At 40.2% G+C, this 13722-nt stretch overlaps 1 protein-coding gene and 1 long non-coding RNA gene across 5 annotated transcripts in view; one reads left to right on the top strand and one right to left on the bottom strand.

Moving 5' to 3' along the window:
- The window catches only part of LOC133558001 (uncharacterized), a 66440-nt gene that overhangs the window by 15908 nt on the left and 36810 nt on the right, over nt 1-13722 (bottom strand). The window contains exon 2 of the long non-coding RNA XR_009807881.1: nt 8935-9165. This is a non-coding gene — a long non-coding RNA (uncharacterized LOC133558001). The remainder of the gene's footprint in view (nt 1-8934; nt 9166-13722) is intronic.
- Nucleotides 1-13722, top strand: part of grid2ipb (glutamate receptor, ionotropic, delta 2 (Grid2) interacting protein, b) — a 58268-nt gene that overhangs the window by 9377 nt on the left and 35169 nt on the right. For all 4 annotated transcript variants that reach the window (XM_061909034.1, XM_061909033.1, XM_061909032.1 and 1 more), the window contains exon 4: nt 8972-9256. In XM_061909034.1, coding sequence (XP_061765018.1) covers nt 8972-9256 — 285 coding nt within the window. The remainder of the gene's footprint in view (nt 1-8971; nt 9257-13722) is intronic.

The following is a 13722-nucleotide window of genomic DNA, read 5'->3' as shown; positions in this document are numbered from 1 at the left end:
TAGGCATCGGATGCAGCTGAGATGCAACAATGCACAAGCAGCTCAGGTTTAAAATGTGTGGCATTGACTTAGACTTCTTCATTTCTCTCTAACGACAATAAGGATATCTGGATAAGGGAATTTCTAGAAAATTTAAACACAATTTAAGAAGAAAAATAAATAGCCAACAGGAGATGTATGTATTAAAAATAGCCATATAATAATATAGCTGTTGTCATTGTCTGGGTATTTGGTCATGGCAACTTTTACAGCTAAAATATAGGGCAGAGATCTCCTACCACCGGTCTGTGACTCATTTGCTACCGGGCCGCACAGAAACATACATTTTTTTTTACAAACAACCGCAATTTCTCCGACTTAACTTTTGCCTGTCCCACTAGACCGGGGTCAGCAACTCGCGGCTCTCGAGCAGCATGCGGCTCTTTAGTGCCGCCCTCGTGGCTACAGAATGGAAAATAGAAAAGGATGGGGGAAAAATATATTTCTTGTTTTGGTATGTTTTTTGTTTAAAGACAAACATGACACAAACCTTCCCAATTGTTAGAAATCCAACTGTTTAATATCTCTAATTGAGTATTTGGTGAACATCGTTTCGTCCTACTAATTTCGGCGGTTCTTGAACGCACCATAGTGTGGACTGTGACGCAACGGTTTGTTTACTTGTAAAATCTTCCACTCCTTCTTTGTCTCATTTTACCCACCAAAAGTTTCATGCTGTGTGAATGCACGAAGGTGAGCTTTGTTGATGTTATTGACTTGTTGGAGTTGTAACATGCCATATAGGCTAGCTGTATGTACATATTGCATCATTATGCCTCATTTGTAGGTACATTTGAGCTCATTTACTTTCCTGTACCTTTATCCTTTTTGGATACAATTTACTTTTGCATGTCTCATGACATATTATCTGTATATAATATTGGCTGCATTTCAGAAAGTTGTTTGTGTGCTATGTTGTTCCAGACCACAGTAAATGTTACCGAGCTTGCAATCCATCCATCTATTATATATTTTTGTATAGATATTCATATCCTATATCTGTTGTGCTGCCTTTCTCGCCTCTCTTTTCTTTCACAGCTGGCCCTCTTTATAAGCTGAGTGCTTTCAGCTGGCAATTGTCAAGTTCTCTTTATGGACATTGCCCTTTTTGCCTACCTCAAGACCTCTTTTGCTGTGAGGTCTACCCGGCTATCCTAAACACACAGTCAGCTTTTCTTATTACATCCCTTTTACTGACCTCAAATTCACAAGGAAGTAAACTGTGTTTGAAGTCTTTGCATTTCTGAAATCCAAACCTCTTCAGAACATAACACAGAATTGTTCCATAAAAACAAAATCTACTATCCAATGCGGAATTTTTAGAAAATGTACTTAAATGTGACTCTTACCATGGAAGTAGGAATGTTTGACTGTGGAAATCATGTTTTCAAACACTGCTCATTCGTCTCTAAAACACTCAACTGTCCCCTTCCAATCTAAAAAATGATGGTCACTTAAAACAGTCTGTGAACGAACTACAAAACTAGCACTAATGCAACAGTTACACTTACAACACATGTCATCTCACTGTGTTGTTGGTAACAAGACAACTGAGGCCAAGGATTCAAATCAAATCAAATCAACTTTATTTATAAAGCATGTTTAAAATTTACAACAGGTAACCAAAGTGGGCTTCACGGTGGCAGAGGGGTTAGTGTGTGTAGATTGTTTTTTTTTTTATTTCAACAGAGCATCTTCTCTTCTTAAGCACCCTTAAGAACAGCACAATAATAGCTCAAAATAAAGGTTTCAAAAAAGTATCTTACAAAAGTACTCTTTACTTAAATCATTTAATGGTACATTTGTGTCAGAACATCATTATGCTTTGACTTAAAATGCACCAATAAATGTAAGGGGTTTTCACATTGAATTAATGGACATTTCATTCCAGTTTATTATTCCACAAAAACACAGTATGGTGGTACAATAAGCATAAAAGGTATAAAACGGAATTATAAAATATATGTCTCGAGTTAAAAAAATAGATTTTATTAAGCCAAAGAGGCGTTTACTATTACACCATCGGGGACAGAGAAAAAATGGTCAATTTCATTGATATATAAATAAACATTGATTGCTTGGGTTTGTCTGTGTGTTTCACATTTCCATTGACATTTTACACACTACTTTTATTCAACCCTTATGGTAGGGTTGGGCGATATGGCTTAAAACTGTATCAAGATATGTGTTCTATATTGGCCGATATCGCTAATTATTGATATTTTTCAAAATTAAGGATCAGGACAAAAATCGATTAAATATAAAACTTTTGTTTAAAATGTAGCTTTCTTCTTATTAGTCCCCTCAGCTATTTAGGATGGAAAACACTCAGTGTAAACACATTTCTAAAATCACATTGAACACTTAAAAGAAAGCTCCACTTTTATTTTTTTTATTATTATTATTTTTTTTAATGTTTGCCTATTGTTTACAATCATTATGAGAGACAAGAACACACATCCTCTTTTTTTTTGTAGGATTTTAAAGATGATTAAAAAACGCTTGGAAAATGCGGCTAATGGGAGTCACCGTTGTAGCCTTCAAAGCCCTCTAAGACAACTTGAAAACCCTCCAGCAACGTTTTGTACACACACTGCAAATATATACATAAAAAATGTAGTGCCAGACACGTTTATGACAATATGTAATGTGTACAATATTTACTATATTTTAGTTATTTTAATAATTGCCAAGACATTGATTTCCTCTGAGCATTGATTTTTGTTTCCATAGCAGCGCACTTCTGACTTTGAGCAATAAATGTGTGTTCCTACTTCTGGAAAAAAACACAAATTTGTTATAATCATGGAAGATTGATAACAGACAGCAAAGACGACTATTACAAATGAGGATTTACAATCTTATCTTTTTGAAGCTGAATATACAAAGGACAAACTACGGCGTCCAGAAGCAAGCACAGAGGAAGGGTGAAATGTTGGAGCAGACGAAAGGCGAGAGAGTAAGGTCTGCGTGAATTTAGTGCTGCAAATGTGGAGCTCGGAGCCAAGCTAATTCGACATAAATGGAGTGCTCACCCAAACAAACCGAAAAAAACCGTCTCCGGCCAGCTGGACCAAACGGACAACTGGCTATTGAGTGAGTCACACTTTATATTGATCGTGATACATGCAGCACGCCATGCGTGTTATTACAACTACAGTACATACACTGTCAAGCTTGCTGTGTACAAACAAAACATGAAATATGGGCTAATACTTCACAGATACTGTAATATGATTGTTCATGTTTTTCAGTCAGCACAAATTGGTGCCTTATCGCAGTGTTGTACATTACAAACTCAAACGTGTTTTGTGCTGACGTAGAAGCTAGCTTTTCTCTCGCTGTAGTTAGCTTTTATGGCTGATACCAAAAACATACTGATGTGTTACTATGATAGAAAAAGAGTTCCTCAGTGTTCGTTCTTACAATAACAATGTCGTTACAGTTTGGTTATAACACGGGTTACGGAACATGAATGAAATATTGTTAGCAGTTTTTGAATGCATTGTTAAAGTGATTTAGAGGTAGAATTGATTGCTCCCATTAGCTGTATTGTTAGCCACCTAGAACAAGCTGATTTTTACATGTTAGACTGCAAAAAAAACGACAACAAAAAAAAACTTTTTGTCTTCTTATCACTCATAAGGATTGTGAACAATAGTATAATTCCCAAAAAAGTGCAGTTCTCCTTTGACAATAACCTCTTAATACTAAGGTATAAAAATAAGGAAGACGTCAGTAATGCTTAATTAAGTATAAGTTACAAGTGCAAAGTGCAAATTGTGAAAATGTAAACGTAGAGAAACCTGAGAACTATTTACTACTGGTCTTATACCATGCTAAAGAGTGAGTGCAGCTAAGGTGGTGTGGTGGGGAGGAGCGCCTTCTATAATTTACGGACTACAATGGTCTGACTATGTTGCATCTTGCAACAAAGTCCAAAAAACTGCCATTTTGTCAAGGTGACTTAACTGTTTTATCGCAAATTTCTTTGCTCTTTAAAGCACTAGTTTTTAGTTTCTCTTCTCACTCCATGCAAAGTGAGACAACAAAACAGCGCAACTAAACAGGAAAGTTGATACAGTAACCTGATTGGCTGTTAGCGTGTACCTCCCACTGATCAGTGATCAGAGAGGAGTGCCTTTGTTCATCCAACCAATCATAGTTTGATACTTCCGGTTTCTTCCGACGATCAAGTGTTTTATCGAACACACCTTTTATTGATATAGTATCGCGATATATATTTAGACAATTTTATTGCCCAATGTGCGTCCCTTTCACACTCTATGATAACGGGATATCTTTTATTTCCAAATACGGGAAAATTTGGTTTTCCAAAGACGCTAGTCGACCCCCGGCGGGGTCTTCATTGTCTCTCTATAGTGACTAGCATTAGCGGGTCAAATAAACTTATGTTTGCTGCAAGTTGTAAGACTTATGTCGTTACATACTGTACATGTGTTACGATCATGTGCATGCTATGCTTTATTAATATTGAAAAATTATTCCTGACTTAATCTGACTATTTTGTAACAAAAAAGAACACATGGGCAAGTTTTTCCAAGCTAATTAAAAATATGTTAAAAGAAATTGGGGTTCAATCGTATTTACCATTCACTTTGTGAATTCAGCACCTTGGATAGCATTACCACTTTACTTAAAAAAAAAAAATTGAAATGGTGTCAAAGTACAGACAGGTATTCTTAATGTTGGAGTTAATTGTCCTTTAAATGTCTGCCGTTTCAATCTAATATGTTTTTTAAATCCCTCTTGGTATTCACTTGCCAGCATTTGAGCCACTTTTGCACACTTGAAATGAAATGAGGTCTCCTCTTTGTAGTTTCGTGCTTGTCATTCTTCTTCCCTTTGGAGAAATACATCTCTTCCTCCCCGCGTGCTTCCTACACTGCTAATCAGATAATTATAGATCCTCTGTTCTTACAAACGAGGTCAAATCAGAACACTCATTTAGTTACTAATACTTGAAGCTTAGTGGGAAACTTTTTTTTCTGATACGGTGGCTGTTTTAGTGTGAAGTCATGCTTTTAAAAACTTTTTGACTCGGGGGCAGCATTGGGTTAAAAAAATCTCAATGCTCGCGTGGTCCCCGTGATAGTGGGGGTGCTCGGAGTAATAGCCCCCAAACTGGGAGAGTGGCTCCAACAGATGTGTATGTATGTATATATATATATATATATATATATATATATATATTTATATATATATATATATATATATATATATATATATATATATATATATATATATATATATATATATATATATATATATATATATATATATATATATGTCTTGATTGGATTATCCAGAGAATAGTGCTCGATACCGTGGTAGAGCGCAATATGTAGGTGTGGGAAAAAAATCACAAGACTACTTCATCTCTACAGATCTGTTTCATGAGGGGTTCCCTCAATCATCAGGAGATTTTAATGGAAGCATTCACATACAATGGTTTATATAGAGCACAGAGTGGGTGGGTACAGGCAGGCGTAGGGTGTGGTGATTGGCTCATGTGTTACCTAGGAGGTGTTTCCGTCTGTGGCGGCATGTTGAAATGATTTCACTGCGCTTGTTGAGGGATGATAGATCTGGATGATATATAATAAACAGTTTCTCTTTCAAGCATAGGTTGCATCTTTTATTACCACTGTTGTAAGGTGTGCTGGATGCAAGAATGTGCCATGTTATTGAATAGTCGACATTATTGTCTTTGAGGTTCCAAATGTGTTTGCTGAGTTCTGTAGAATTCTGCAAAGTCTGGTTTCTAAAGGAGGCGTTGTGATTATTCCATCTTGTTTTGAACGCTCCTTTGGTTAATCCTACGTACGTGTCGGATGTGTCAATGTCCTCGCGTATTACCTTTGCTTGGTAAACGACTGATGTCTGTAAGCACCTTCCGTTGAGAGGGCAATCAGGTTTCTTGCGACAGTTACATTCATTATTGCTTTCAGAGTCGTTTAGTCTGGGGGTAGGCAGTCCTTTTGCAATTGCTTTGTTGTGGTTTGAAATGATTTGTTGCAAGTTATTCATGATTGAGGGAACCCCTCATGAAACAGATCTGTAGAGATGAAGTAGTCTTGTGATTTTTTTCCCACACCTACATATATATATATATATATATATATATATATATATATATATATATATATATATATATAATCCGATTGCAATGATGTCACGTTATCGATGGGAAAATGCATTTTTAGACAATATGATTTGCTTAAGCGGTTTGGAGACACAGAGAGTAACAAGCGGTAGAAAATGGATTAGAAACGACAGATTAAAAAAAAACAAAAAAAAAAACAAGAAAAAAACACAACTTAACTTTGGTTGCGAGCCTTAGTTTGGGGACCCGTGGTTTAGAAGATGGTTGGCAGAGACACAGGGAGCAAACTGCAAGGGACAGTGTGGGTGTTGACAACTACTTCAATGCACAACATTTATTTAAATCCCACGGGTCTGTTTATTGTAGACACACACGCGCGCGCGCACACACACACACACACACGCACACTCACGCGCGCGCGCACACACGCACGCACTAAAAGCAAGCTAAAAATATGTGTCCTCCATTTTCACCTGATCACATTCATCTTAAGCCGTCACTGACAAGCCTTTTCATAACAAAATCAATAAAGAACATTTAAATAGTATATAAAGTATGTGCACTTTAACTGTTGACTTAGCCAAAGGATTTTGTATAGAGGTTTTCTGAGGCCAAGTATATATTATTTGTTGCATTCTGTAATTATTTTCTTGTTACGATATACGTTTTGTTTTAAGTCTTATAACAGTACTTCCAATGCAGCTGTGGATGCAACCACCAGAGGGTGCCAAAAAAGTAGTTAAGGGTGGCCTTCCTAGCACCACACAGCAATGGTAAAGATCATTTTCAAGACAAGTAGACGTTTTTATATGCCGCCAGCCTAAAGTCAATTGTAATAGACTACTAATTCAAGTAGAAAATTAAATGATGTATGAATATTTTTGGAGTACCACTGTAACAAATGACAGTGTGGCTGTGAGGTAGTATGAGTGTGAACCTCACTCCCTGACGCCTTACACGCTGGACAATTAGCTCCCAGCTTGGTATTTTGCCTTGTTTGTCCTTATGCTCTCGACTAACAATTTGCAAACCCTGTTCGATCCCAGGGCAGTGTGAAGGGGGCAGACCCAAACGGGTGTCACCACTACTACTACTAGTTCACATGAGTAAGAATTTGAAGTATTGTGCACAAGAACCACACAGACTGTTTGGTGTGTGTTTAATTTGAATTGCCCACGGTTAGTATGCTCTGATATCACTGGGGGGTCGTGTTTTGGCTTTTCCTTGTGCCACCAAGGAGTGATCTTAATTTAGTTTTTCTGTCCGAGTTAATGCCATAGATGTGAACTATCAGTTCAAACTGCAATATTGACATACATCACATACAACAGCGGTTTCAAACGTACGGTCCGCGGGCCTGAACAGGTTTTATTCGGCCTGCGAGATGAGTTTGCAAAGTATACAAATAAGCGGAAATTTTTGAATAAAAGAAACTGCTGTTCTAAATGTGTTCACTGGATGTCGCAATAGCACTTATTTGTATCTTTGTAGATTATGCTACATAGGTAAAATAAAAAATAAACCACATGTTAGTGCACCAGTTGAGGAAAATGATAAAACTACATAAATAACATCCTGTATTATTTTTTTTACCTTGATGGATTGAAAATTAACACTAATGAGGTGACTGATGAACATCATCACTTAATTCATTCAAAAGCTTTCAGTTAATGCACCTTTTAAGTATAATTTTTAATCCACTTGGTGTCCTTTTTACGATACCAAGTTGTTTTAATTGAATTGTTGTTTTACTTCACCTATGTTTTGTACAACGCTTTGTGATTTTATCCGTGCAAATCGCTTTATGAATAAAATGCACTTACTTACTTACTTTATGTACAGTATGCTCCATCCTATTTCCTGGTTTGTCAATTCTGATTTTTGCAGTTGTTTTCTTTTCATTCTTGTCAGAAACGTCTGCATGTGTCCTCATTTGTCACCTCTGTGCTAATTTTCCTGTGTACTTCTTTTAATGGGGCAGCCTGTTTATTAGTGTGAGCACTGGTGTCTCCTACCTGGAGGCTTGTGTATCGTTCAAGCTTTAATGAAGTAACTACTGTAACACCAACGGTGTAGTACGGGCAAATACAATGTTATGTTTTATTTCCTGGGTTTGATTTAAAAGGAAGGTGCACCCTATTTGCGGCTTGGACACTGACGTTTCGCTTTTTGTTGTTACAGTAGTTCGATGCCGCCTCTGCTTGACGATTCAGGAGTTGAATGAAAGGTGATTCAGCTTTGGGATGTTGTTGGTGTGAAGAGACAATGTCAACAACTGCAACCGCCATTGTTCCTATTCTGTGATTCATTGCAGAGCTACAGCTAATTCAAGTCGGTTACCTCATGGAAACAAAAGATTTACTTGGTCGAAACGGTAAAAAAAACGACAAGTCCTTAGGTCAACGAGGCGATGATGCCTTCCTGCGTGGCGCTCACGCCGAGGTGACGGGTGGACGGAAGTGTGGGAGACACTGTAGAAGGAGAGAGAGAGGGAAAAGGAGAGGGAGCTAGAGAAGCAGAGGAATCCCATGCTCATCACTCCCACACCATTTTCTCTTGCTGAATAGTCGGGCTCTGCTTCTCACTGCCGCAGTTTTCTTTTTTCCCGTTGACTTTTTCAACTCTTTTTTTTTTTGCGCAAATGATTGACAATTTTCTCGGACAAAAGCCTTTTTTTTCCCTGGAACCATGATGTTTTGAACTGGATGTAAACAATCTGGTTTCCTTAGATGCAGGCAGGATCATTGATTTCTGAGGGGTAATATTACCTTCCTGTTTCCCTCCGCATGCTGCCATGTTGGCCAGGATCTTCATTCCCAAGAAGCACCGGCAGCGCTTCGACGAGTCCGTCTCCCAGAACGTGATCAACAGGCTTTGTCGCAGCAAGAGCATCAGCGAGCCGCAAGGCAGGATACGGCGTAGCCGGAGTGAGGACCACTCGGACCGCCACCACAGGGGCAAACGTGCCAGCTCGGTGCCCCGTGATGGAGGGGACGCACCTGGAGGGAGGGGCGAGCCGGAGAGAGAGAGAGGTCACAGGAAGTCAATCTCGGGGGTAGCCACGCATCCCCCCATTGGACCCAATCAAAGGTGAGCACGCAACTTCCGTCATTCGGACATGAAGAGGTATGGAAATATGATGCAAAACATTCCCACTGCATTGTAACCCCACACACACTCTTTTTAACACTACCTTATTGTATTCATGCTATGCACCGCAGCTATTATAGTTGTCATTGTTTTACACCGTGAGAACAGTAACCTCGCTCTTGAAAACAAAACAGAGACACAATATTATTTCAACGTTTACGTTATTGATGCATTGCACAAAATGCTGATCAAGCTTCCTTTAACAAGTCGCCATCTGCTAGATATGTAAAATATCCTCCTGAGAACCAGAAGTGGACGTTTAGTTTTTGTCTATTTACACATTACGACAACTGTTAAAAACGCCAATGTCCACGGCAGAGGATGCTGTTTTCAAAAGGATTTTTTGTGTAATACATCCATATAATAATCTGTTAATACTTTAGTATAGGCAATATATTCACCATTATTAATTGCTTATTAAAGTAAACAATACTTAATTTAGAGTTATTTGTACACTAGGGGAACATATAAGGGTTAGGGATAGGGTTACTAATAAGCAGTCATTTTGAGGTTATTGAGGGAAGACTCTTAGTTAATGGCTTACTGGTTGTATAATAAGGCCATGGAGAATAAGGCATTAATAAGTATTAAATAATGACTAATTAAGAGCCAAATTGTTACTATTTTGCATGTTAATAAGCAACTAATTAATGGTGAATATGTGTTCCCCATACTAAAATGTTACCAATAATCTATATGGCGATACATATTGCAGCCTCCTGCGATAACGATATTTATCACAATATATTATTTCGATGTAAGTTATAATAGAACTATTTGAAAACGGGTTACAAAGAGTCCTAATTTAGCTGCTGACGTAAGCGGTAACAGATTGCGCCATTTCTGTTTTTATTGTTAAATCATAACTATTATTAATCCACTTGCTAATTACTGTTTGTATCTGGTTGTGTTCTCTTGTAACGTGGCTCTATCTGCACTTCTGTTGAAATGTTATTCTTTTGTTGTTTGGATATTTTACATTAGTTATGGGCGAATTTGGGTATCGATGCGATACCAAGTAGATACAGAGGCAGTATGGCTCATACCAATGCTGATACTTCCAATTTTCAAGATAATTTAATGATTCCATTTTTGATGACAATTTTTATCAGACAAAAACACAAAATAGTGGTGTAACAATATCAAATATGTATAATATTTCCCTTTGAATGCAATATTTTGACCAAAATAATAACAATAGTGGAAAAATAACTAAACATAAGCAAAAAACTACTATTGGCTCTGATAGCAAGCTTTTGGTGTATTCCTATAAAGTCCTCCGGTGTCCAGGGACCTATTTTCTGAGTTTGTAAACAATAACAAAAACGACAAAAAAACAATTTTGTGATAGTAAAAACTGTTGATCTTATCACTACAGTATCGGCCATATACAGAATCTATACTAGGTATCATTACTGATGATATTTGTACCAATCCGACCACCCTGGTTTACGTTCAAGAGCATTATTTGATTCGATTCTTGTGGGTGACAATTTGATTCAGAATCAATTCTTGATTCAAAATCTATACTTTTTTAATAACTACATTCCTCCATGAAAGAGATAAACAGCTCTGATACATTTCTATATTACTTAAAATAAAACAGTTTTTATTTTAATAAAAATATATTCCCAAACATTTAATAAAATGAAATACAAATAAGGCAACGAGAGAAGTATCCCACATTTGTCTTTTCTACATCTGTACAGCAGATATGGGCATCTACATCAACAATATGATTTGCCTCAGTGGCGAGACAGGTCAGACTGAAAAAAATCCAATCGACTTTTGATTTAATCGATTAAGAATTGTTACAATTAAGATTCATGATTAATTCATCCATCCATCCATCCATCTTCTCCCGCTTATCCGAGGTCGGGTCGCGGAGGAAGCAGCTTAAACAGGGAAGCCCAGACTTTCCTCTCCCCAGCCACTTCGTCCAGCTCTTACCGGGGGATCCCGAGGCATTCCCAGGCCAGCCGGGAGACAAAGTCTTCCCAAAATGTCCTTGGTCTTTCCCGTGGCCTCCTACCGGTTGGACGTGCCCTAAACACCTCCCTAGGGAGGCGTTTGGGTGGCATCCTGACCAGATGCCCGAACCACCTCATCTGGCTCCTCTCGATGTGGAGGAGCAGCGGCTTTACTTTGAGCTCCTCCCGGATGGCAGAGCTTCTCACCCTATCTCTAAGGGAGAGCTCCGCCACCCGGCGGAGGAAACTCATTTCGGCCGCTTGTACCCGTGATCTTGTCTTTTCGGTCATAACCCAAAGCTCATGACCATAGGTGAGGATGGGAACGTAGATCAAGCGGTAAATTGAGAGCTTTGCCTTTTGGCTCAGCTCTTTCTTCACCACACCGGAACGATACAGCGTCCGCCTATCGATCTCACGATCCACTCTTCCCTCACTCGTGAACAAGACTCCTAGGTACTTGAACTCTTCCACTTGGGGCAGGGTCTCCTCCCCAACCCGGAGATGGCACTCCACCCATTTCCGGGCGAGAACCATAGACTCGGACTTGGAGGTGCTGATTCTCATCCCAGTCGCTTCACACTCAGCTGCAAACCGATCCAGTGAGAGCTGAAGATTCTGGCCAGATGAAGCCATCAGGATTACATCATCTGCAAAAAGCAGAAACCTAATCCTGCAGCCACCAAACCGGATCTCCTCAACGCCTTGACTGCCTCTAGAAATTCTGTCCATAAAAGTTATGAACAGAATCGGTGACAAAGGGCAGGCTTGGCGGAGTCCAACCCTCACTAGAAACGTGCCCGACTTACTGCCGGTAATGCGGACCAAGCTCTGACACTGATCGTACAGAAAGCGAACCACCACAATCAGACAGTCCGATACCCCATACTCTCTGAGCACTCCCCACAGGACTTCCCGAGGGACACAGTCAAATGCCTTCTCCAAGTCCACAAAAAACATGTAGACTGGTTGGGCAAACTCCCATGCAGCCTCATGGACCCTGCCAAGGGTATAAAGCTGGTCCACAGTTCCACAACCCCACTGTTCCTCCTGAATCCGAGGTTCGACTATCCAGCGTAGCCTCCTCTCCAGTCCACCTTCTACTTCCTAGTTGGAACACACCCTCCGGTTCCCCATCTTAAAGAGAGGAACCACCACCCCGGTCTGACAATCCAGAGGTACCGCCCCCGATGCCCACACGATGCTGCAGATTCCTGGTTAACCAAGACAGCCCCACAGCATCCAAAGCCTTGAGGAACTCCGAGCGGATTTCATCCACCCCCAGGGCCTTGCCACCGAGGAGCTTTTTAACTACTTCAGCAACCTCAGCCCCAGAAATAAGAGCCCACCACAGATTCCTCAGGCATTGCTTCCTCATAGTAAGATGTGTTGGTGGGATTGAAGAGGTCTTCGAAGTAGTCCCTCCACCAATCCACAACATCCGCAGTCCAGGTCAGCAGAACACCATTCGCAACAACACACTGTGTTGACAGTGCACTACTTCCCCTTCCTGAGGCGGCGGATGATGGTCCAGAATCGCTTCGAAACCATCCAGAAGTAATTTTCCATGGCTTCCCCGAGCTCCTCCCATGTCCGAGTTTTTGCCTCCGCGACTGCTGAAGCTGCACACCGCTTGGCCTGTCGGTACCTGTCCATTGCCTCCTGAGTCCTATGAGCTAAAAGAACCCGATAGGACTCCTTCTTCAACTTGACGGCATCCCTCACTGCCGGTGTCCACCAACGGGTTCTAGGATTACCGCCATGACAGGCACCTACTACCTTGCGGCCACAGCTCCAATCAGCCGCCTCGACAATAGAAGTGCGGAACATGGTCCACTTGGACTCAATGTCCAGCACCTCCCTCGTGACATGTTCAAACTTCTTCCAGAGGTGGGAATTGAAACTCTCCCAGACAGGAGACTCTGCTAGGCGTTCCCAGCAGACCCTCAAAATGCGTTTGGGCCTGCCAGGTCTGTCCGGCATCCTCCCCCACTATCGCAGCCAACTCACCACCAGGTGGTGATTGGTAAGAAGCTCCGCCCCTCTCTTCACCCGAGTGTATAAACATGAGGCCGCAAATCCGATAACAGGACTACAAAGTTGATCATGGAACTGCGGCCTAGGATTAATTCACAAAAAACGAAAAGAAAATTACACGTCTCGCGGTTATCGTGGCCTATTAGGTCCCTCTATGGTGTGTAGAGTAGCATGTATAGCTATTCCCCGTCTTCCAGTGATAATAATACTTACAGTATACATAGACAATAACACCCCAGAGGAGAGGATGAGTAAGCCGCTATCCCGCTAGCAAGGACGTTACGTTGTTTTGCGGAAATCTCTTTGCACAGTGGATGGACGTTTGCTGCCAACTCGTTAGCTGGACAAAGCTTGCAATATTGAAGCACTAATGTAGAGCTCATTTACAGGGAACCCCTG

The sequence above is a fragment of the Nerophis ophidion genome, linkage group LG08, assembly GCF_033978795.1.
Source record: "Nerophis ophidion isolate RoL-2023_Sa linkage group LG08, RoL_Noph_v1.0, whole genome shotgun sequence".
In the NCBI taxonomy this organism is placed as follows: domain Eukaryota; kingdom Metazoa; phylum Chordata; class Actinopteri; order Syngnathiformes; family Syngnathidae; genus Nerophis; species Nerophis ophidion.
This window is presented reverse-complemented; position numbering and strand designations above follow the sequence as displayed.